Source organism: Dendrobium catenatum, unplaced genomic scaffold (assembly GCF_001605985.2).
Source record: "Dendrobium catenatum unplaced genomic scaffold, ASM160598v2 fragScaff_scaffold_950, whole genome shotgun sequence".
NCBI lineage: Eukaryota > Viridiplantae > Streptophyta > Magnoliopsida > Asparagales > Orchidaceae > Dendrobium > Dendrobium catenatum.
The window spans coordinates 345,388-371,737 of NW_021319412.1; the positions used below are offsets into that span (position 1 = coordinate 345,388).

The window sequence follows — 26,350 nt, forward strand, 5'->3', positions numbered from 1 at the left end:
TAGCCTTTTTTTAAAATATTGTTTCTTGTTAGTTTTCTTTTGTTTCAGTCATTGGAAGTTGCTTCTTTCCTATTCTGAAGTTAGTTGTTTTCTTTAACATATTTTGTTCTCAAAGTAATGTCTTAAATTTATAAAAGTTAGATTTGTTTCTCTTTATTGTTCTCTTTTGTGCTTTGCTTTAATTTGCCTACATCACTCTAGCTTTCGAAAGATCACATGCATATACTTTGAAAAACAAGTATATTGTTTTCTTTAGCATAAAAGAATATTTGAATCGATAATTTTAAATATTTATTCGGGGATCTCGGCATGTAGCGCGATGTCGACCCGAATAAATATTTAAAATGCCAGTCTCTCAGGGACATTTCAAAGTAGAATAAATTTGGAATTTTGAGATTTTAAATATTTATTTGGGGATCTCGGTGTGTAGCACGATGTCGACCTAAATGAATATTTAAAAATGCCCCTGTCTCATAGGAGCTTTTTGGATAGGCTTTGTATATTTGAGATTTCAGTCTCTCAGGGACATTTCAAAGTAGAATAAATTTGGAATTTTGAGATTTTAAATATTTATTTGGGGATCTCGGTGTGTAGCACGATGTCGACCTAAATGAATATTTAAAAATGCCCCTGTCTCATAGGAGCTTTTTGGATAGGCTTTGTATATTTGAGATTTTAAATATTTATTCGGGGATCTCGGCATACGGCGCGAAGTCGACCTGAATAAATATATAAAATGACCCCAATCTGATGGGGGATTTTGAAATGCTTTCTTATTATACAAGAGAATTTCAAAATATAATGTAAGTATGCACTGATAACTATGCGCATAAAACTTTGATCGTCACAAAGTACATTAGTCATAAAATTTTCATGCATGAAACTTCTTTAAATATCGGCCGTTGATAGGCGACATAGGCCTCTGACCATTCATATCGATCAACTGATATGCTCCTCCTTGGTACACCTTCTCGATGACAAAAGGGCTTTCCCAGTTGGATACGAACTTGCCACCAATCTTTTCGTGTAGTATGATTGGCCTTTTCAGCACCAGAACCAATTCCCCTTCTTGAAATGTCCGAGGACGCACCTACGATCAAAGGATTTTGCTATTCTTCCTCGATAGATTTTTAGGTTTTGTTGAGCTTGTAGCCTGAGTTCATCAAGTGCATCGAGCTCTTCCATTCTAAGACGGACGTTTTGCTCTTGAGTGAGATCATTCTGAATCCCGCCTCGCCTACGCGAGCTAACCGGGCCGGGTCGTGACAATTATGCTCTTGAGTGAGATCATTCTGGATTGCTACCCTGAGTGACAGTAGTTCAATCTCTAATGGTAATACAGCTTTAACATCGAATACCAATGAATAAGGAGTGGCTTTAGTTTGTGTCTTGTGGGTTGTACGGTATGCTTATAGCGCTTCTGCCATCTTCGTATGCCACTCTTTTGTTCTTGGTGAGGATCTTCTTTAACAATTTCACCAGCGTCTTATTGAAGGCCTTCGCCAAGCCATTTGCCCTTGGATTGTATATGGATGAATACCGCCAATCGATTTTGTGCCGATCAACGAACTTATATATTTTTTTGCACTTTTGAATGCAATACCGTTGTCTGAGAATATGCAGTGTGGTACACCAAATCTATAGACAACGTTATGGGTAAAGAAGTTGATTACATGTCCGGATGCAACTTCTTTGAATGAAGCCGCTTTTACCCACTTTGAGAAGTAGTCTGCTGTTGCTAGAATAAAGCGGTGTCCCGCCGATAACGGTGGATCTATTGGGCTGAATATATCTGTGCCCCAACATTCAAATGGCCAGGATGCTACTGTTGGGTGTAAAGGATTTGGAGACTGATGTATAACATCACCATGGATTTTACATTCGTGGCTCCTCTTAGCGTGGTCAATACAATCTCTGATCATGGTCGGGCAATAGTAACGCATTCTCTTGATTTTAGCAGCCATCTTAGGACCTGACTGATGTGCTCGACAAAGCTCTTTGTGAACTTCTGCTACCACTTTATCAACTTCCCTAGTTCCTAGGCATCTTAGCCACATTTGATCAAAAGCTCGTCTATACAATGTATCATTGACAAATGCGTATCGCAACGTCCTTTTTCGGATTTGTGCGGCCATAGACTTTTCTGTTAGGAGTTTGTTTTCTTTGAAGTACTTAATAAATGGCTGCCTCCAATCATTTTCGACTTCAATATCTAAACAATAACATCACGATTTTGAAGCTTGACTAGCTTTATGTCTCTTGGCCACATGATATCCTTCTGGATAATTTTCCATAATGATTTGATAGAGAGGTTGACGGTCAACTGGGGTTTCATCCTGCTGACTTGAATCTAGAATTCCTTCCGCCTTCGGGAATTGTAACATAATGGGTTCTAAGATCCGACGATTGTAAACACCGATGAATATATGTTTCTTCACATTGGAATTTGCCATTTCCTTGGCTAACTTGGCTAAGCAATCTGCTTTGGCATTCTGTCCTCAAGGAATTTGAACTATTTTAACATTCGGCACCTGCTTTAGGAGCTCAAGGGTTCGTCGGTAGTAATGAGCCAACTCAACCTTAAAAATCTTGTAAATGCCAAAGACTTGATTTATCACAAGTTAAGAGTCGCCGAAGATGTGAAGATTTTGAATTTTGACGTTAATCGTTATCTCCAATCCAACTATTAGAGCTTCATACTCGACTTCATTATTGCTCCGAGGTTCAGTCAAGCTGAATGAAAACCTCATTATACCTGCTTCAGGTGGTATGAGAATAAGACCGATGCCTGCTCGAGCCCTTGCAATATTCGGAGGTCGGGCAGGTCTAATAGGTGATGCCCCGTCAAAGTACATCTCCCAGAATTGTGATTTGTTTTCTTCCTCGACCTGCATAATCTTCTCATCGAGCAAATCGTCATTTAGCGAAGAATCTGTTGGGATTGGATGTGCGGCGAGGAAGTCTGCCAAGGCTTGACCTTTCACCGCTTTTGTGGCATGTATGTGATATCAAATTGTAATATTAAAACTGCCCACCTGGCCAGGCGACCTGTCAACGCTGGTCTTGTCATCAAGAACTTCAGTGGATCGATCTTTTGTATCAGGGTAATTTTGTGAGAAAGCATATAGTGACGGAGTTTTTGGACGGCAAAAATCAGTGCCAGGCAATGCTTCTTAATTGGAGAATAGCGAATTTATGTTCCAATCAACCTCCGACTGATGTAATAGAGTGCATTCTCTTTACCTTCTTCATTATGTTGGGCCAACAATGCTTTGACGGACTCTTCTAGTGCTGTCGTATATAGTATAAGAGGCTTCCCCAAAATTGGCACTGCTAGAATGGGAGTATTTAACAATTATTTCTTGATATTGTTGAATGCTTCATGACACTCCTCATCCCATTCGAAACGAACATCTTTCTTCATTAATTTGGAGAATGGCTGGCACCTACCCGATAGATTCGATATGAATCTCCGAATGAAAGCCAATTGTCCTTGCAAGGAGCGGAGTTGTCGAAGGTTCTTTGGAGGTGGCATTTTTATGATTGCCTTGAATTTATTCGGGTCAATTTCGATTCCTCGATGACGAACAACATACCCCAGAAATTTGTTGGAGGAGACTCCAAAAGCACATTTGACAGGATTCATTTTTAGATCATACTTCCTGACCCTTTCGAAAATAATTCTCAAGTCACCTAGATGATCTCTTCTATTCATGCTTTTGACAACAAGGTCGTCCACATAGCACTCGACCTTTTGATGTATCAAATCATTAAATATAGGAGTCATCGCCTCGCCTGCTGATAGGTAGCGCCAACGTTCTTCAAGCCAAAGGGCATGACTGTGCATGGTTTAAAATTGCGCAATAAAAGACGCGTCTCAGCGCAATATGCTCTCTTTTAGCCTTAAAGCTCACCCAATAAGTTCAGATTCTGAGGCTTACGCCTCAAGTTTATTGAGGTGCGCCCTCGCCTCACATATTTAAGGCGCCGCCTCTAAAAAAATTAACCTAATTTTTTTTTCAGTTCGGACCCCCAGTTGCCGACGTGGCACGCCTAGTGAGATGTCGACGTGGCATCAACATTTAAACCCTGGTAAAGGTCGAATGACAGAGGCGACGTTTCGATTTTTCAAGTTCCTGCAAACATTCCAACTTTTGAGCATTCACTCCAGAGCAATTTCAAGCATTCTTCACTCAGAGTTCCTTCTCAGATGTCGTCACCCCCAAAGAGAAAGGTAACTTAATGGCATATTTTCTGTTCCATACTGCGTATTTTATGGTTATGCTATACGTTGGTGATCAAGTTCTTCGTATTTTATATTTACTCTATGCGTATGTATTGCTTATCGAAATTTTTTAAATGTTTGATACTTTGATGCCATTGTTTTTTCTTTGTATTTAGGATTTATAAATTTATATTGAAATTTGAAACATAAACCCTAACTAAATTTTAAGCACCGAGTAATCTATGCATATGTTGTGTGTACTCAATGCGTATTTTATACATATTTTAAATGTATACTGTACGTGATCTTTGCTTATGTTGTGCGTACTTTATACGTGCGTATAATTTACTGCCATGTTTTCTGCAATGTGCGTTATTGTGCGTATGTTATGCTTATACTGTGCGTGATATTTGCTTATGATGTGCGTACTTTATGCGTGTGTATAATTTGCTGCCATATTTTTTGCACTGTGCATTCTTGGGCGTATGTTATGCATACACTATGCGTGATCGTTGCTTACATTGTGCGTATATTGTGTGTTTTTTTGCGTATCTTATTTACTTATTTTTTATATTTTTATTTTTTAAAATTTTCAGATATATGTTCGTCCAATTACCTATCGATGCTATGTTTCTACGTTTCGAACAATCTGTGATAACTTTACTCAGCAAATTACTCCTGAAGATGTTGAAACATTGAAATGTTTAAAGATCATATAGTTTTTGGAATTTACTAGGTTTGAGCAAAATGTCCCTCTTATTTATGAGCTGATCTCAAGTGAAACATTTCAAAGCAATGCTTTGTTCTGAAAGGTCAACCCATTCCTTTCACTGCTAATGAAGTGGCCCTTCTTACTGGTCTGCCAAATAAAGGAGAAGAAATATCCTGGCTTCCTTAGCACATACTTCAGTTACATCATTGAAAATTAAGACAGACATGCTGGAGTTGAACAAGCAAACCCCCCCGAGACTATGTTAAGAACGTTTATCATGTATTTATGTTCAAATTTATTTTTTCAACTTAACAACTTTAAAACCCCTCGGTTGCTGCAAATAATAGCAAATAATCGAGATGATTTTTTGTCAATAAACTGGGCTGGTTCAATTAGAGAATTTTTAGTTAGAGAGTTTAATAAGGACTCCTTCAAGATTTCAAATAAGAAGCTAGCAGGTTACATCAACGGTTTTGTACCTCTGCTAATTGTGAGTGCTAAGTGTTAGCTGCTAAATTCATTTGAAATTTTATTGGCTCAATGCCTCAATGTGAGTGCTAAGGTTTTTTGTCATTTGCTAAAATTTTCCTTCATCTTATGCAGATTTGGTTCCTGGAGCATACTTCTTTTCATGCTCCTATATATGATGACAAAAGGCACCGTTTTCTACGATGGACCGACGATATTGTATATACTACAGAGATGGTCACTAACTTATTTGTTAATATAAGGAAAAATCAGATTTATAATGTCCTCTAGGGAGTTTCCCAGGCTGAAATTAATATGGTTAATGTCAAGAAATATCCATTAAACAACCCTCTATCCCCTGATTCCCCTCATCAAACCACCCCCCAATCTCCCCATTATACCCCACCTCCTCAGCAAGACCCCCACCAAGCTCCTCTGTAAGATCCCGACTAATCTCCTCAGCAATCACACTTTAGTTTTTCTACTAAAGCACTGTAATTTCTCCAAGAAAGAATTATCAAATCCTGCCAAGAAAAATGCGCAACACTTTTTCTTGAATTTGAAGGTTGGCTGAGCTCAAAGTTTGAAGACCTAATTGAAAGAGTTAAAGTTATTGAGGTCAAGCTCAATAATCACATTGATCAGAGCAAAATTTTTTCTCAGAAAAGATCTGTTAACTACTCTTCATTTTCAATAAGAAACATAAATCAGATATCCCTCCCCCAGCCTCAATGAACCAATCCCCCAAAATGAGTCAATCCCCTAAAATGAGCCAACCCTCCAAAATGAGCCACCCCCCTATATGAGTCAATCCCAGCAGAAATGCAACTTATTCCATATACAAATCCAAATCAACCAATACCAGTAAATGACATTCATATAAATCCTGTAACTCCTGTTTATGCAAATGAAATAGAAAATTACAAAGGTCTTCTGAGTTTGAGTTCTGAGAAGAGAAATTTTGTGCATGAATTTTTGAAGAAGTTCAATCAAAGGTAAAAAAAATATAACTTATTTTATGATTGAATATTTGTATGCGTATGGTTTGCGTGAGTTATGCGTATGGTATGGTTATGATACGCGTATCTTATGCGTATGGTATGCTTATGAAATGCGTATTTAATGTTTTTTTTTTTGCAGGGACGATAGTGTCTTGTTTGTTAGTAACCTTCTTATTTCTAGAGCTGACATTGATTAGTTATTAATCTACAGTTATTTAGGCAATGAACATGTAGATATTTTTGCCCTTTTGTTAAATGAGAAGTGTAACCTTATGCCTGATAAGTACCATAAATTTCTATACATCTCTCTAGTCTATTGAGTTAGTAACTTAGTATTCAATTAATCAGTTTAACAGTAGTTAATGGCTTAATGTAAGTTTTAATATTTATTTTCCATTTCTTGCATTTACTACTTGTAATTGCAGAATAACAAAGGAAGGGAAAATTGTCCATATTGCAAATCGACTATATAATTGAACTTTCTATTACTTCAAACAACATTTTATTACATCCAATCATTTAATCCTCGCATTTGACTCTTCTAGTTGGTTTGCTGAAATAGGAAAGGTGGAAATTTTATGACTCGTTATCACACCGCGTCAAAGAGCATAGGCTTGTTGTTCCAAAAATCATAAGTGTTAGATGAACATGAAGTCATGAACTCTTCAATTTTTAAAAAATTTACAGAACTAATCCTTACTCTACGTATTTTTCAGATTAAAGCCTTATATTCTGACACGAAAGGAGCTTTTAATAGTGATATCAGAAAATGGAAGCTTTCTACCATTAAAGGTGTGCCAAAACAGGAGAACTCTGTAGATTGCGGAATGTACGTCGGTAAATATATGAAAATAATAAGTCTTGGGCAACACTGATTGGAAAGATAGCCAAGAAGACATGCCAAAATATAGGGCAGCATTTGCATATGAAATATTTTGTAAAATATTGGTAAAATAACAGTTGTGTATAAAACATTTGAATATTCGCTTGCGTATAATTGTTTATTTCTGAAGAATATATTTTGGATATTCGCTTGTATATGTTTTGCTTGTGTATAAATGTTTATTTCTCAATATTCGCTTGTGCTTGTGTATAAATGTTTATTTCTCAATATTCGTCTGTTATTTACATTGATTTGATTAAAAAAAACTTATTTAATGATTATACGCATATATTACGCATATCGTACGCATTGCGTAAGTATATAGTGCGCATATATTACGCATGGTGTAAGCAGATCATAGGCGTAGACTACGCATAATATGATGTTTGAAAGGGCTTGTGTTTGGCATTTGCGTTTAAAGATTAGTGTTTCAATTTCTTATTTGCTTTAATAATAAAAATACTTTTATAAATATTTTTTTAATGTTATAATTTTTATTTGAATGTTTTTAAAGAATACGCATTACACACGCACAAAACACGTATATCGTACGCATTGTACACGCACAGTACATGCATAAAGTACGCATAATGCACGTACACAATACGCAATTATCCATATTTATTAAATTATATTAAATATTTTAATTAATATCTATCTTTGTTTTTAGGTTACTTATATTAAAATGATGAGGAATATATTTAACACGTTGAACTTAAATTTACTATTACACAGTAGACTCAATGTGATTATTATGATTCAATTTTCTAGTCTTGAATATGATATTTAGAACAAATATAAAGGGTTTATAGCTCTTGGTGGATTGTATTTAAGGAAGAGAAATATGGAATATGATGTTTGAAAGGATTTGTGTTTAGAATTTTCGTTTAAAGATCAGTGTTTGAATTTCTTATTTTTTAATGATAAAAATAATTTTATAAATATTTTTTAAATGTTTTAAAAGAGTATGCATAACGCACGCACGAAACACGCATACGGTACGCATAATACACGCATATATTAAACAATTATCCATATTTTTAAATTTCTATTAAATATTTAAATTAAGATAATAAATCTTTGTTTTTAAATGCGTATTTGATCAATTACAAAGGGTTTTTAAAGAATACGCATCATGCACGCCCAAAACACGCATATAGTACGCATAGTACACGTATACAGTACGCACAAAAGATGTATATAATACATATAATACACGCATATCTTACTATAAATTTTCATTACATGTTTTAGTTGATAAATTTGTAAGGACTTAGGGGCTGTGACATGATTGCATGACGGGTGACTGATATGGTTGGGAGGGTAAGGAGGGTTGCTTGATTTTTATGAGCATTTATAACTTACTATTGTTTAACATTCAAATTTTCATTATTTAATACGGGAACGCTTAGCTTAGGGTAACTTATGATTTTCAAATAGAAGTATTACAATGTTGACAGAAGGTAAGATTTTTTACTTCAGGAAGTAAGTCTAAGGCTGGTGTTAGTTTGTGATTCTTTTGAGGATGTGGATAACTAAATAGATTTCTCAATCGTAAGAATTAAAAAATTAGGTAATCCTTATCCTCAAACGAATTACAAACTACTAGAAGTTTTAGACTTATTTCTAAAGTAAAAAATCTTTACTTCTGTCAAAGACTGCATTACTTCTGTTTGAAAATTATGTCTAAAAATCAAAAGAAGGTTCTCTTGTAATTATTTTGGTTGATTTTTTTTAATAGAAGGTAGTAATGTACATAGGTTCTCTTGTAAAATTGTATTTGTTATTTGTTCCTTGTGTTTTTTATTTTGTACATAGATATTCTTAAAAGGAAAAATGATTTTTAATGATTTTTCATTTTTCAAATTACACAATGTTTACGCAGAGAGTACGCACATCATACGCAAGGAGCATGCATCATATACCCAGATATTACGCACAGTATACGCATAGATTACTCACAATATAAGACTGAACACATCCAGAAAATCATATATTTTATTAACTATTAATACAAAATTATACATTAAGTTACAGCTGCTCCAACTGCTAATTTACAAATACTTTAGAAGAAGTTTTACAAAAAATGCATAGTATACGTCGCACATACGCAGTATATATGCCGTAAATACACATTTAATATGCAGGATATACGCATAGAATACGCAGTGTTCTGCTTTATCGACGGCTCGACATTACATAATACTGAACACATCCAATACGCATACTAAACCCTAAACGAGAGCTGCTCTCTTCGCCTTTTGCTTGGAGGTTTCTTCTACTGCGAGTTGGGCTACTGTCTTCTCTGTCCGACCGACGGTCGCTTCTGTCCGACCGGCGGTCGCTTCTGTCCGAGGCTGCTGTCTCCTCCGACCTGCATTAGGTCATAAAAAATATTTTTGCTCAATCAGGATGCTCAGAAATAAGGATAAAGCTGCATCAGGTCATAAAAAAGATCTAGCATGGAAACATAGGACTCAGGTGGATGTAGGAGGCAGTGATAAAACATATGTCTATCTAAAATGCAATTACTGTATTAAAGTTGTGAAAGGTGGTGTGACTTGGATGAATGAACACCTTTCAGGTTCTCACAAGAATATTGCTCCATACTCTAAAGTTCCTGATACTGTAAGGGATGTGATAAAGTCATACATAAATAAGTCTACTACGTCAAAACATCTTGCACAGAAGCAATTTGTGGACAGAGTTGATGTTGGATCTTACTATGGGAGTGAGCGCACGTTATGGATTCATTTTCTTCTATGAAGCCCATTTCATCTAGGGGTGCTAGAGGGCCTATGGATCATTATATAGTTGACACATCAAAGGATAGGCCTTCTGCTACAAAGAGGATGGCCCCATAAAATGTAAGGGAGACACGGAGAAGTGTGTGTAAGGATATAGGCAGATTTTTTTACGAAAATACAATTCCATTTAATGTTGCAACATCACCTGCTTATTACAACATGATTCGTTTAGTTGGAGCATTTGGGAGAGGGTTCAAACCTCCAACCATGTATGATTTAAGAACATGAATTTTGAAGGAGTTGGAAAGTATTGATAAAAACATCGAAGAAATTAAGAAGACTTAGGTCCAAATAAGAGTAACAATTATGTCAGATGGGTGGTCTAATATCAAACATAGAAGTCTGATCAACATCATCATTAATAATCCTTATGGTACTGTGTTTTTAAGGTCAATTGAAGCATCTGACCAGGTCAAAGATGCTGAGTTCATATTTGAATTATTAGATAGCATTATTGATGAAGTTGGAGAACATTTGATTGTACAAATTGTAACAGATAATGCAAGTTCTTATAAGGCTGCAAGTAATAAACTTATGGAGAAGATGAAACATCTATACTAGACTCCATGCGCTGCACATTGCATTGATCTGATTCTTGAGAAGCTTGGGGAGCTACCTCAACATAAAAATGCACTCACTAAAGTCAAAAAAATAACCAAGTTTATTTACAACCACTCTTGGGTTTTAGCTCTTATGAGAAAATTTTCGAAGAAAGAAATTCTAAGGGCAGCAGCAATAAGATTTGTCACCGCTTACTTGACCTTAGAGAGCATGTTGGATGCTAGGCAACCTTTAGAGGATGTTCACATCTATACAGTGGTTGAGTTGTGCTTTTGGCGAAGAAGGCTGAGGGAAAAGAGATTAGAAAGATTTTTTTAAATGACAGATTTTGACAAATTGTCTTATATGCCATTACAATCACTAGACCTTTAGTTCATGTTTTAAGGATGGTGGATGCTGAGAAGAAGCCTGCAATGAGTTTCATATACAATGCTATGGATGAAGCCAAAGAGATGATTGCCTCCATCTTAGGAGGCAGTGAGGGAAGCTTTAAGGAAATTTGGAATATTATTGATGATAGGTGGAAACTACAACTTCACCGACACTAGCATGCCGCTGGCTACTACCTAAACCCTCAGTATCAATATGCAGAGAACAAGTCTATAAACCCTGAAATAAAGTCGGGATTGTATCATTGCATGGATCGTCTAATGAGTTATGCAACTGAAAGATCAAATGCTGACATGCAATTGGTACCTTTTAGGAACAAAGAAAGTTTTTTTGGATTACAACAAGCAAAAGATACAATTGTCAAACAATCTCCAGTTGAGTTGTGGATTCAATTTGGTGATTGGACTCCAGAATTACAACGTTTTGCTATGAAAGTTTTGGGCTTGACATGCTCTTCATCTGGCTGTGAAGGAAATTGGAGTACCTACAACCAAGTGCATACAAAGAGGAGAAATCGTTTGTCGGCATTAAGGATGAACTCACTGGTATACATTATGTACAATAGGAGACTCAGAGATAGAAATTTGAAGAAAAAAGGATTAATGGATGATGAAGATCCTTTGTTTTGCGATGATGTGGCATCTGATGATGAGTGGTTTGTAGATGATGAAGTTGAAGTGATGCCGTCTGAATTACAAGATGAAGATTTAAATGTTATTTTCTTTGATTGTCTTAAAGCATCCACATCCACCACAACTCAGGAACAAATCAAAAAACGTATATAAATAATGTAGTTTTCTTTTCTTAGACTTCTATTAATGTATTACACTATTATTCATTATGATATTGTTTAAAAATATTTAGGGAAGAGGAAGATAAATGATGATGATGAAGGAGCTGATTGGAAGATATTGAACTCTATAGGAGAGGAGGAAGAGGAGAGAGCAGTTCATCATAAGGATGATTCAAATGAATTCCCCCTTAGTGATGACTGATGAGTGATGACAGTGCTGATGACTAGTGGGTTCTTATGTAATATGTCTCCCATACCACGTCTTTACTGGCAGGAGATTGAATCATATTGATATTTTTGATTAGGCATTAGATCTTTGTGAGCTGAAGTAAATTTTAATTTGTCCACCCTGGCAAATTGTTGCAGAGGGTGGATGGATTTTGCTTTAAGCGATTGATAGTTTATTTCAATTTTAAATCTTTTTGGGATTTTGAAAATTTCTGAAGTTTTGGGTATTTGGATGTTTGGAATGGACTTTTGGGAGTTTTTGGATTTTATGAGTATTTGGGTGGAGCTGGAATGACATTTGAAATTATTTGTGAACCCCTTCGATTGAGATTTTTTATTCAACATAGCCATCATCGGGGTGTTTGGGGGCATTTCCATTTTCTAGATTGAACCTTGTCGGCTCTGTCTACTGGTTGACAGAGGATCAGGTTTCACGGGTTTTATACATTTGTTAGTGAATTCTCTTGATTATAGGCCTTGAAGGCCTAATTATGAATGTATTAAAACAAATATACCGGTCGCCACAATCTTGTATTTGTTTGAAGGTTCGAACCTTGTCGACTCCTTTTGATCCGTATAGAAGGATCGGGTTCGAACAAAAATTCACTTATTGACCCGCCCAGCATCCATAGAGGTCACGTGTGTGCCAATAACATGCTCGCCGGGGCCCATGCGGGTGTTTGGGGATATTTTGTAATCATTTACTAAACCTTGTCAACTCCTACCTACTTGCTTAGGAGGATCGGGTTCGAATTTTATAACCTGCGCAGCATCTCTAGATGTCACGTGTGTACCAAAAACACGCTCGTCGGGGCCCATGCTGGTGTTTGGGGGCATTTTATAATTATTTATTGAAACTTGTCAACTCCTATTTACCCGCTTAGGAGGATCGGGTTCAACTTTATTGACCCGCGCATCATTTCTAAATATCACGTGTATACTAATAACACGCTCGCCGGGACCCTTGCGGGTATTTTAGAATTTCATTGATTTTACATACCCCGTTGTGTACCTATGTGTATATAAGCTACGGTGCACGTGCGGGAGTATTTGGAATGCTTGAAAGGTCTTCTACAATAGCCCGTAGAGATTTGCATTTTGATGTAGTCATCTCTTCGCCTTCATTAGAGATCATTCAAATTCGTCTGTTTGTTGCTTGCACATCTAGTTCAATTCTAGTCCATGTCATAGCTTTGTAACCACCTCATATCTTTCAGATTTCTTTGTCATTTGGAAGTGAAAACATGCTTATAAGATGAGTTGCAACATGTATGTTAAATATGATACCATTGGTCATTAATATTTTCCCTCCATTTGGGGTAATCACTTCTTAATCTTTGCAAAGATTATGTTCTTGATCACAAGCACATTGTTATTTCTAACTAGTAGCTGCATTTGGACTAGTATATCCAATATGAATAAATCGTATCATTCTTAAGAGACTTCATATGGTAGCAAGTGGATTATTATATGTTCATCTGTAGATTTGCATTCCCAATGAAATGATGATTCCTTGATGCTCCACCGAAAATTTGTGTCGTCAATTCGGAGCATGTTGTTGTATTCTCTATTTGTTCCTTGTTGATGGTTGTTTGCACATTCCTTTTGAAGGTTTGGTCATTTACAAGCATCATATTTACTTATTGAGATTCATTTGAATGCATTGGGGATTGATTTGCCATGAGTCCTTGCTTGCTTGCAAATAGACTCCACTCGTAACTTCTTTATAATGAACTTATACATTATACCTTGCTTGTTTGCATAAGGTGAATGATTCAAACTTTGCATTCTAATTGAAATGACAATTTCGATGTTATCATTCAAGAAAAATTCTTTGGTGTTCTTTGGTCAAATCTTCTTATCACCTTGAGCTCAATGTCATATCCACTATGCTTGATTCCAATCAAGTCCAATTTTTTAGTCCAAGCTTATAAGTTCAAGCTTACAAGTTCTTTTGCTTATGAGCATGATTGAAATGATCGTTATAAATTCAGTTATCATCATTAAGGAATTCTAGGTCAAAGCTTATAATCAATTCATGTATGAATCTTAATTCATTTTGCTTTAGTTATATCATTCTTATGATTTAACTTGTATTATTTATGATTCATTTGAGCTCCTTTGTGTCAACCATACCTGTTAACGGTGAATGACGCACCATGACGCGAAGGTCCCTTTGGAGCTATGGCGCATAGCGCACAGCGCGGTGCGCACTATTTTGAACTTGGCGCAAGCTATATAAATTTATAAAATAATAAGTATGAATATGAAATATTACTAAAAATGAAAGACAATCTATCATAATAATAAAAGAAAACCATAATATATATAAGTTCGACTAAGTAACATCCAAATATCTCATAATTCAAATATTACTATCTTTTTTTAAAAGATCAAATAAGAATTTAATCTACTCTTCTTGGTAATCATCATCATCAGCAAATGTTAAACAAGCTTCATTATCTTCTTCAACATTGTCTCCTACTTTATAATCTTCTTCATCACCCTCATCATCATTCTCAATAGCAACATCATGCCTAATTAAAGATTCTTTCTCTTTCCCTTTAGATCTTTCCCGAATATTATAACTTTTATCATAAACACCAGTAGCTTTAGCAACACTTGTCGAAGTTAAATCTTCCTCTCCAGCAATAAAATCATTTTCTTCATCAGACTCATCATCTTATTTTTCTGTTAGGCTTTCATTTTTATCATCTATCTCAGTCAAAGAAATAGGATCAATGACATCATGATGATTGAATCTCCGAATCAGTGCTCTATTATATTTCACATAAACTAAATCCTTTAAACGACCATGATCCAATTTGCTTCTTCGTTTACTATGAAGCTGCAATTAAAATATTATTACATTACTATATTATGAACATATATAAAAAATCAACACACATTGTAAAATACTTATAAGTTCAAAAATACTCCAATTGCGTTCGCATCCAGATGAACTACATTTTAGACTTAGGACTTTGATAGCAAAGCTTTGTAAATTGGGAGCTCATTGTCCATATGCCAACCACCAATCAGCTGTAAGAAATGATTTTTTTTTTCAATATTATATAACAAATCAGTCATAATTTTTTTTCAAGATAACTTCCTCACAAGTAAACATTTTTCAAGTTCAGTTGTTGTTGATGAAAACGTTGTAAAGTTAAGAAAGCTGCTGCAAAGCGAGTCTTTGCGGGTTTGACAAGTGCTCTTTGATTTGTGCACCTTCTCATTAACTCAAGTAAGCGAGGCCTAGAATATATAAAACTGTGTACTGCCACTGCTTTCTCAAAGCATCGTCTTAGCTTTTGAATTTTGAAAATGTCCTTCATTATTAAATCCAAACAGTGAGCAGCACAAGGAGTCCAATAAATGTGAGGATATTTGTCCATCAATAATTTTTCTGTTATGTCATTATAATTTAAGTTATAATATATACAAATTTTTCATGAAATAATATAACTTTAGAATAAAAGTTGTGACAAACTTGCAAGAACATTTTCGGATGCATTATCAGTGACCACTTGGATCACATTATATGGTCCAATAATCTCGATGTACTTGCAAAAAAGTTCAAACATTTTCACAGCATTCTTGGAGAAAGAACTAGCATCAATTGATTCTATGAATGCACTACCTCTTGGACAATTAACAAGAAAATTGATTAAGCTTTTCCCATTCCTCGACGTCCATCCATCTGCCATTAGAGAACAACCATATCGTATATCTTCAGGATTTGGTGTAAGAAAAATATCTAATGGACCTTTAGGTCGTGATGTTTTGAAGATAGATGTAGATGTCGATCCTTGACTAGATATGTTAGATTTATTTGTCTACAACATTTTGGATGGTTTAACAACTAAAATATCATCTGTCATCACATCAAAGTCTTCTTCTTTTTCTTTAGCAAGGTTTACATTTGATATGTCATTAAACTGTTCCTTTAAATCTTTTTTTTTTCAACATGGATGCCTTAATTTCAGACTTCATATGCTCGGGACAGTTAGAGCAAGGCCTTGTAATTCCTCCTTTTGTTATTTTACTATGAAAAATGCATGTCACACTGTTGATATTTTAGTTTGAGTTCATGTCAAAGATGAGTTCAAGCTCATGACTAAGCATAGTCTTGTTCTATTGTTCAAGTTCAAGTCCTATATCCAAGTTCATTTTTTATTCAAGTCCTTGTTTGATTTCAAACAAAATTTCGACAGCCTCCTGGCGTCTACCCCGTTTAGGGGAAAAACCAAGAAGCAACCTTCTCCTCGATGCTACGTTAGCGCTTCTGATAGGTGTCAAAAGACACCGCGGTTGCATTTTTTTTTTATCCCCGCCCGCTACGTGAGCGTTTAAAGGTTTTTATATTATTACAAAAAGAAAGCAAATGCTAGAAATAAGCACAGGGAGAAGGGAGATTGGGCTACCCTAAAGGCAAGGAGACAACTCTCTCTTTCTCTGGCTAAATGATTGGGCAAGGATTGCAAGGCTTGCGAATAGGAGCGGCTAAGGTAAGGACAAGAGTCGGACAGACAGGGAGAAGGGAGATCGGGCTACCCTAAAGCTCGATTGGCAAGAGGTATCAGGGCTAGGGGTTGGAGAAGGTGAGGCCATGTATAAGGAAGATTCTCTCTCTCTCTCTCTCTCTCTCTCTCTCTCTCTCTCTCTCTCTCTATCTCTCTCTCTATCTCTCTCTCTCTCTCTCTCTCTCGCTAAGCCGACGAAACCAGGTAGTCGGGTGAGGTCAGAGCTCGGTTTGCTTTGGAGAGGAGGAATGAAGAGTCGTGGCCGTGAGGTCTTCGGGTTGCGATCGGGATGGGATCGGCTTGTGGAGGTTTGCGGGAGAGATGCCTGAAAGGCTTGGATGAGTTCGGTATTTATCGACGAGAGTGGGACAGAGACCAAGAGCGGGATTTGAGCATGAATCGCGGGAGAGGATTGTTTCGGAGCCGACCTATACAAGGTAGCACTGTAGCAGCGGTGGGACCTTGGAGGGGTTTGCGAGATGGTCATTACAGGTAAGTAATTATTTAAACCTCTTTTCTTTTGTATCTTCTAGATAACACAGAGGTCAACAGTGAGTGATGCGACAACTTTGACGTCGTTTGCAGGTTTGCTAATAATTACTGTAACTATGGCCGGATTTCTGCAAGATTAGTGCTGAGTTTTGAGTATGGGCAGCCGAACAATGCAGATATTTATTGTATTGTTCGTTTTGGCTAGTATTATAGGTCAACAGTGGGAAAATTTAAAAATTATTTTAGCTCACTAAGAGCTAATGTCTGGTCGAGAATATTACTAGGCTTTATTCTTAAATAGTCTTTTTCTAGTAAGGATGTGGTGACGTTGGTCCTCTAATCGGCAGTTTAGTCGGATGGCTCGGCAAAGAACCCATGGCCTGGCCATATCAGCTCCACGTGGTTAACGATAACTATTGCGATCGTCTAACCTAGTGGATTGGACCAGTGACTCCACTGTATTATTGTTACATTCATAGCCCGTATATTCCCCAATGACGTTAAATCCTTGAGATATGAATCAATAGACACAAAGCTCTATGTTATCTAAGGTGGATTCAGATTTATCCCCTTAGATAAATACTTATCTTAGGTCTACAAGGTATCCTTGGATGAAGCTACCCATTACTGTTGACCAGGATCCTTCTATCAGGTTGGGTCGACTACCTCCTCTGACCAAGTAAACTAGGGACCATGATGACCTGGGACGATGGAACCATGCAATCTTGATCGGGTTCATCATCATTCCCGCCACCATCTGCTCTAAGTGCAAGATGGTGCATTTCTAATTTTAAATATTAAATCATCAACATATAAACCCACGCTACTACTGTATGCTAGATACATATTACATGTTTGATCGACGACTAGCCTTAATTGAAAGTTCTCTCTCGTTACCAGGAGGGGTAATTAACTGGGGCTTGGACCTATAGGAAACCAGAACTCAGATCATAAAGTGTTGGCAAGACGAGTGCGAAATCTTTATTTAGTGTCTTATTTCAAACCTAATCTGCCTTCTGAAAATTTGACTCGGAACTTGAGCGTTAAAACTCTCCCGAAAGAGGTGAGGCCAAGCCGCGAATTTTTGGAGCCCACAATTCTTGAATCACATACTTTGCAAACATTCTTAGCATCACTAATTACTTCTTTCAACATAATATTATTTTCTTCATGCACAATCTGAATCTTAGGATCATAATTCTTACTCTCAAAATTATTTTTGTTAGAGCTCTTTAAATACCCCCATCTAATCATAAGATAATATTTTATTTTAATTTATTTTTCATATTCTGTCCCTTCATCTTAAAGTTAAAAATTAATAAGAGATGTTGGTTATATAAACTTCCACTCGGAATAAATTACAATATTTATATTCTAAATGATCTTATTTTTCTTATAGAAAACAAATCAAATTGAGTTTTATTATATTTAGTTTTACTATATCCGATTAATATATTTTAAAAAAATCCATAACATAGTCAAATATACTATCTAAATAAATGCAATTTAAAGTTCACACCTTAATGGGTTTTGAAACATTTTGATTTAAAACGTAAGTCCCACTCAATTGAGGCATGGGTTTTAGAAGGTCAATGAAAAATGAAACTTCTGAATCTTTTTTCTTAATTTTATTAGAATGAACTTGGTCTTGTGTTGTATGTTTCGAAAGTTCTTTTAAACCTTGTATAAATGCGGCGTATTCTCAACAGAATAGTTGAACGATGTTTCTTCATTGAATGCACATAGTAGTGTTACTGTTCTCGATGTGCATGAGTTTTTGAGAAGCAATAAACACAATGTTGTGTACAAGTTCTTGATGTCTTGAACAGGAGCTGCTTATTTTTAAATGGGGTTGAGTTGTTCGAAGTTTTTAGAAGTGACAATGGAACTCCAGTGAGATGGATGGATATGTGAGGGGGAGATGCGATCATGGAGACGAAGATGGCGATGCAATTTGCAGTTAGCATGGCTAAGGCTTAGGTGAATGTATGATCCTGAAACATGAGAAAGCTAGGCTATATTGCGTTCTTTTAATTGGAAGACTGTGCCTTCTTAACTCAGCAGGGACAGCTATAGAAGGAGATTTCTTTGGGAAAGATTGGAGCATCATGTGTCTAAGGAAGTCCCTATGATAGGAACTTTTATTTGGTCCAGTCACAGGATGTAGCTCTACGTACGGCCGCCAGTAGAATCGCGCCACGCGTTCTCATTATTTACCGCGCGTCCCTACAACCCGACCCTGAACGGACCCAGGATGGCTCGGTATTTCTCGATTTTTCTAGGTATTGCTAGGTATTGGTCGATTTTGCTCGGCAATAACCAATACCGAGCAAATACCTAGCAAATACCGAGTAATACCGAGTTGTACCGAGTTGTACCGAGTTTTTCTAGGTATTGGTACAACTCGGTATTGGTATTCTAGAAAAACTCGGTACAACTCGGTATTTGCTCGGTATTGGTCTTCACAGAGCGATATTTCATGGTAGCGATCCAACTAAAGATTTTAGCAATACCGAGCAAATACTGAGTAATACCTCGCAATATGCGAACATAGCATTCCCGAGTTTCTGTCCGGGTCAAGTCGTCGGGCCGCGCGGTAGAGAGTAAGAGCATGTGGCGACATGTTATTTGCGGCCGTATGTAGCTCTACGTCCGGTCAGAGGACGTAATAATTGTTCCTATGACAGTGGGTGGTGATTTCAACTGCATGCTATTAAGGGAGGAGAAGAAGGGAGGAAGGGAGTTTGTTTATTCTCTTGGTCCTAAAGAGATGAAGACATTTATTACTTGTAATGATTTACATGAAGTTGAGAGTATTGGGCCTAAGTTTACATGGTGCAATAATAAAAAGGAAGCTGAAAAAATCCTTGAAAAGCTGGATAGGTGCCTTCTCAACTCAGCAGCCATTAACTCGTCTCATCGGATGGTGGTGAGGCATCTGGCGAGGATTGCATCGGATTATAGTCCAGTTTTGCTGAATCTACTGAAGTTCAATCAATCATGTAATAAACAAATTAAATTCGAAGAGGTGTGGGGATCAATTCCAGCATCTTCTGGTGTTGTGAAGAAGGCTTGGGGGAGAAAAGTTTGTGGGGATCCTCCTCACATCTTGAACCAAAAGATGAATAGAGCTCTAAAAGCTTTGTTTTATTGGAGTAAGGCCAAATACAAAGAGTTGAATCAATTGAAAGAGGAGCTAAAAATACAAATCCTGGAGCTGCAGACCAAGGAAGCTAAGTTCGGGTATCTGTCTGAAGATGAAGCTTGGTTTTTGAAGGTAAAGATGGAAAGTTTAAATTCTACTTTAGCTCGTATATGCACATGGTGGAGGTAGTGAGCAAAAGTAAAATGGATGAAGGAAGGAGATGCAAACACTAGTTTTTGTTCATGCATATTCTAGTGCAAGAAGGAATATAAACTTTATTCATAAAATAAAAGATGAGAATGGATTGATTGTGGAAGAACAAAATCAGGTGGAAAATGTTCTCAACAATTATTTCAAAAATAAATGGGAAGAATGGGAGTGCTCTTTGATGGGATGGCCTAAACCGTGGAAGACATTAAGGGAAGAAGACTCTTTTGTTTTGAACAGAGAGTTTTCGTGAGAAGATATGGAGAAGGTTATCCATGAGCTGGGTGGAAACATAGCTCCGGGCAAAGACGGGATTTCTTATTCCTTTATCAAGGCATATTGGTCTATAATCAATGTAGATCTATGGAATGCGGTGAATGATTTCTTCAAAACTGGGAGAATGTGCAAGGAGTGGAAAAAAACAATTATTGTATTGATTTCTAAGGTAAAGAACCCTTTATCTCCCTCCTAACTTTAGACCAATCAGTTTATGTACCTCAATTTACAAGATAACAGCAAAAATGATCTTGAATAGACTATTGCTTGTTATTCATAAACTTATTTCGATGGAGCAAGTGGCATTCCTGAAAGGTAGATCACTATCGGACATTGTATTGGTAGCCCATGAAGTCTTCCACAAATTCAGGTACTCTAAATCTTCCAAAGGTTTAGTTTCTTTTAAAATAGATATTGAGAAAGCCTATGATTCAATGGGTTGGCCAACCTTATGCAAGGCTTTGGAATATTTTGGCTTTCCATCTATTTTTTCTAATCTTGTTATGGATTTTGTTTATAATCCTTACTTTTCATTATCCATAAATCGAAATTTGTCCAATTGGATAGAAGCAAAAAGTTGATTTCGTCAAGGGTGTCCGTTATCTCCATTCTTGTTCATTTTATGTGCTCAATTATTATCCAATGCATTTTATCAAAAGAAGGATTCGATTGGCATTCAAATTTCTCCAAATGGGCCTTTGATCTCCCACCTACATTACGCCGATGATATCATAGTTTTTTTAGAAGCTAGAATGAATATGATCAAGGAGGTTAAAAGCATAATCATGGACTTTTGTAGTTGGACGGGCCAATATGTGAATAAAAAAAAATCTGGAGTGCTATTTGGGAAATCTGTCAAAAGGAGGAGAAGAATAGCTAGAGTCATGAACCTAAAGGAGATAAAGGAGTTTTCATACTTGGGCATCAAAATGGCTTTAAGGAGACTTTGCAAAGCTGACTTCCAATTTCTTTTGGACGAAATTCAAAGTATGTTAAATGTCTGGGGGGGGAAGTTTATTTCCTTGGCCGGCCGGTTGACATTGGTCAAATCTGTGTTGCTATCATTCCCTACATTCCATTCATCCCTTTCTTTGGTTCCCAAAAGTATTTTGAATGAAATTGACAAACTATGCAGGAGTTTATATGGAGCAAATGTGATGGAAGAAATGGTATTCACTATGTAAGTTGGGAATCTCTATGCAAACCGAAATCTCAAGGAGGACGTGGTTTGGTTCCATGTGTGAAGAAAGCCGGGCCATTGAGAGCTAAACTGGCATGGAAGTATTTTCAGGACAAAGATGCATTAATGCATAAGCTCCTATTACCTAAATATGGCAAAATTATGGGTAGCAACTCCTCGGGCAATTCAGGTTCAATTGCTTGGAAACTGATTAGAAGTGGGGGAAAGTTCCTAAAACCAATTGTCAAATGGAGGATTTCAAATGGAAAATCTGTGAATGTCTTCAAAGATAAATGGGTATTGGATAGAAGTTTAGATAAATGGCCAACATTCGTGCAAGCTAAGGAGAGCTATGATTTCACGGTTGACAGGTTGATTACTAATGGAAGCTGGAATGTAGCGAAGATAGAAGAAATCTGTGGTCCATAACTTGTAAAGTTGATAAATGATATTCAAATCTCGTGTGAAGAGGAAGAGGATAAGGTTGAATTAATTCATTTGATTCCAGGAAAGACGATTACAGCAATGACTACGGAGTATTTGGAAGAACAATCAATTGTCTTTCATGAATGGGATTGGCTTAAAAAGGCTAATCTAAGCTCTAAAGTGGAGAACTTTTGTTGGAGACTTCTTCACAAGGCCATTTCTACAAACCAATTTGTTATCACAGAAGATTACAAAATCTGGAAAGCTGCCCATGGGGATGTGATGAGCCTGAAGACATTGAGCATATAGTTACTAAATGTTGGAAATTAAATGAAGTAATCCTGCACTTGAACAAATGGGGTTTTGGAATTCCTATTTTCAATTCTTTTGAAACTTGTTTCATATGGCTACAAGCAAAAATCTTTGGTTGATCAATCTCTTTTGCAACTTGGTATATTTATCATGGAGAGCTAGTAATGAACTTGTGCATGAAGGCAGCCGAACAAGCTCTTGGTTGATAGCTACTAATGTGGTGAGTTATGCTGCGGTTTCTAAGAATTTAAATAGTATAAACTTGGGTATCTGGGATGTTAACCAACCGTTTAGGTTGTTTGATGAAATTTGGCATCCCCCTCCACCCGATTGGGTAAAAGTGAACTTTGATGCTTCACTAAGTACTTCATACAAGGCTGAGATTGGAGGAGTATTTCGAGATCATAGAGGAAGATTTTTTATGGCATTTGGCAAGAAGCTTATTCATTGGGACATCTCTTCCTTGGAACTTCAAGCTATTCTTTCTATCAAAGAGGTCACTAGAGAATGGATGTATGCTTACAAGGGAATAATCATAGAAGGAGATAATCAAAATGTCATTAATTTCATTCAAGGCATTATAAGGAAAGGTAGCAATGAATTGGGAGACTTATCCTTTATCAAAGATTTTAATTATGTAATTTTTAATTGTGTTAGTAGAGAATGCAATAAGTTAGCGGACCTATGTGCTAACTATGCAAGTATTAGTTCTTTCATTTGGGATGATTTAGTGATGAATAAGATTCCTCCCACTTTTACTAAAGTGTTAAAGGAGGAATCATTAGGATGTTATAAGTTTTTTTTATTATAATGAAGCATTTATGCTTTTCTTAAAAAAAAAAATTTGAATACTGTGCGTGGAGATCTGACTGGTTGTGGTCTGACAAGGAGAAACCAAGAATGGCATCCTTGGTGGAGTTGACCCATGTATGAAGTTGCCGGAAAACATGTATTAGCAAGAGAATTCAGTGTTTATTGAGAATGTGGATTTCGACTGCGGGCAATTGGAGGTGGTGCGTTAGGTGGCCAGGAAGGTATAGTGTTTCGGCATGGCCTTTGTGGATCTTGAGATGAATCGGAAATTGTCAATGGATATTGGCATTGGTGTTGGTGAAGAATGTGAGCCTTGAGGTTTGGGTGGACGATGGCTTAGGTGTAGATCAACAAGACAATGGCAGGACCTGGGTTGAATGATGGGAGGATCCGATGGATGAAGTAGCAACAGAATTTGCTGATTGGGAGATGTGAAAGATTTGCATGTTGGTCTTTAGCAAAATTTTTTTAGATGATGAATAATGTTCGGTTGGGGTCGTAGAAATGGAATAATGGTAGTGCGGTAAGGTTGAGGACAGAGAGAACTCAAAGTATCAATGTTAGTTTTTTAATTTTAATCATATCAAGTTGATATAAAAAGAAAATTAGAGAAAGGAATTCATTCATTATTCTTGATGTCATCATCATTTCCAAATGGGATATTTATAAAATACAAAACTCGCTCGCTAACCATTCTTATAATTACTAATCAGGAGAAAAATGTAAATGTTAATCATAGACTAGCATTACTAATACTTTTAACAAATTACGAGCTTCGTGTTGTGGATTCACAACATACGTTCTTCTACCCACAGTCGTGTAGGTGCCAATGTCCCTTTCTATGCTCTTCCCTTTCTCTTCATCTTCTTCATCTTCTCTCTTCACCTCTCCGTTCTCTTCACCTCACCTCATCGTCCTTATTGCTCCTACGCCATACCTTGTTAAACTAAAGTTCATTCTCAAGTATGGAGTTATCCACGGGTCAAACCTCATGCTCGGCCTTATGAGATTTTTTATATATTTACAACTTTACTCTCTTATTAAGAACAATCAATGTGAAGCATAATTACCAATGCAACACTTGTTATTATGAACCATTGCATATCAATAAAATAACTGTATACTACCAGTAAAGTCTTGTGCTTTCTGAGGTATTATTCTTGGGTCTTTTCCTGGAAGCCTCGTGATGTGGATTCCCTTTAGTAGGAAGTTTTCCCCCTTCTTAATTCTTTCCTTTGTGAGTCACTTTCAAAGCAATATTTTATGTTCTACAAGGAAACTTAATTGTGCGGCTTGTACCTGTAACATAGAAGGATTGCTAGATGTCTGCAGTATGGTGAGTGATGCTCATATCGTGTTAAGAAGCTATGGACTTGCTGGATTTCTTAAGTTGGGTACTAAACGTTAACATATTCCAGATAAATATTTTGATGCTTTTCCTTGTCTCTCGTTTTGAGCATATTCCTGGGAAACTTTTGGATATTTCTATAGTTCAATATTTATATATAATTTTGTTTGCGTTTGTTTTTTTATAGTGAAAGTTTTCTGCATGGATTGATTCATGGATTCTTATTCCCAACATGGCACTCTATTTTAAATTCTCGACCCAAATATTTTGGATAATAATAATTACAACGATGAATCTTTTTTCTTAATCTACAGCTTATAGGTTCCCCAGACGACACAAGCCTCGGGTTTCTCCGAAGTGACAATGCAAGAAGATACGTGAAGCAGCTCCCTCAGTATCCAAGGCAAAGATTCTGCGCCAGATTCCCAAATACGTCCATTGGGGCTGTTGATTTGCTGGAGAAAATGCTCGTTTTTGATCCAAGCAAGAGAATTACAGGTATGCATATGTTTTAAAGTTACACTCGTAACAACTAAATCTAACTTCGTATTTTCTTCTTGCAGTTGATGAGGCACTATGCCACCCATATTTGGCATCTTTCCATGAACTAAATGAAGAACCAGTATGCCCTACTCCTTTCAACTTCGATTTTGAGCACCCATCACTAACTGAGGAGGACATCAAGGAGCTGATATGGAGGGAATCCTTGACATTCAATCCTGACCTTATGCGGTAGATTTTTTTCGGTTTCCATGTATGAAATAAAATTTTCTGGAAATAAATTTCACTTGATCTTTTGAGGGTTAAGGATTCAGTATATTTTGGTGGGGCTGGAAGTGTGAAATAGATGCTTGTACAATATTACAGACTACAGAGCTTCAATACTTTATCAGAACAATTCTACCCTTTTTTTCTTCTTTCTTTTTCAAAATTGTTAGCCTTGTAGTTTTTATTGAAACAAGATTAGCACGTTCGACTATTCATGACAAGTAACTCTATCTCTCTCCATATACCCCCGTCATCAATTTTTCTTTCAGGTTTAAGCTAAAAGATATACTACAGCCTCTGATTCTTTGAGGCAGCTAGGATAAAGCTGTAGCATTTCACTATTAAATTTAAATTTATTTATGGGGAATATCATAATTTTATTTGTAAGACTTACAAGGTACGTAGAACAAAAACTAGAGAGAGAAAAAAAGAAAAATAAATGGATTAAAGCTTTGAAATTTTATCAGAATGTTAGAATTATAAAAGTTGATAAAATTAACAGAAAAAATAATGAGAGTATTTGAGTGATATAACTAAATATGGATGATAATATTTTGATAACTTGTCATGATTATCGATACATGAAGTGGCCAATTTTATTATCAAAGTTGTTGAGTTGTTAGACTAAGTTGCCGACTTGCTAGAACCGGTCATCTACTTGTTGGTTGTTGTTCTAAGTTGTTTGAATAAGTTTTTTTTGGGTGAAGGGTGGGGTGGATTGCTTTTTAATATTTAGAGTAGCCAATCCCTTATAATACCTTGAGTAGCCGCCGTTGTATTTGGGTCAGGAAG

The 26,350-nt window shown here is 36.4% G+C and overlaps 1 protein-coding gene across 1 annotated transcript in view; it reads left to right on the top strand.

Moving 5' to 3' along the window:
- LOC110106174 (mitogen-activated protein kinase 2) overlaps nucleotides 1-25,769 on the top strand; it is a 67,889-nt gene extending 42,120 nt beyond the window's left edge. The window contains exons 5-6 of the mRNA XM_020835951.2: nucleotides 25,105-25,288; nucleotides 25,354-25,769. Of these exons, the coding sequence (XP_020691610.1) occupies nucleotides 25,105-25,288; nucleotides 25,354-25,526 (357 nt within the window). The 3' untranslated portion in view covers nucleotides 25,527-25,769. The remainder of the gene's footprint in view (nucleotides 1-25,104; nucleotides 25,289-25,353) is intronic.
- Nucleotides 25,770-26,350: the final 581 nt, after the last annotated feature.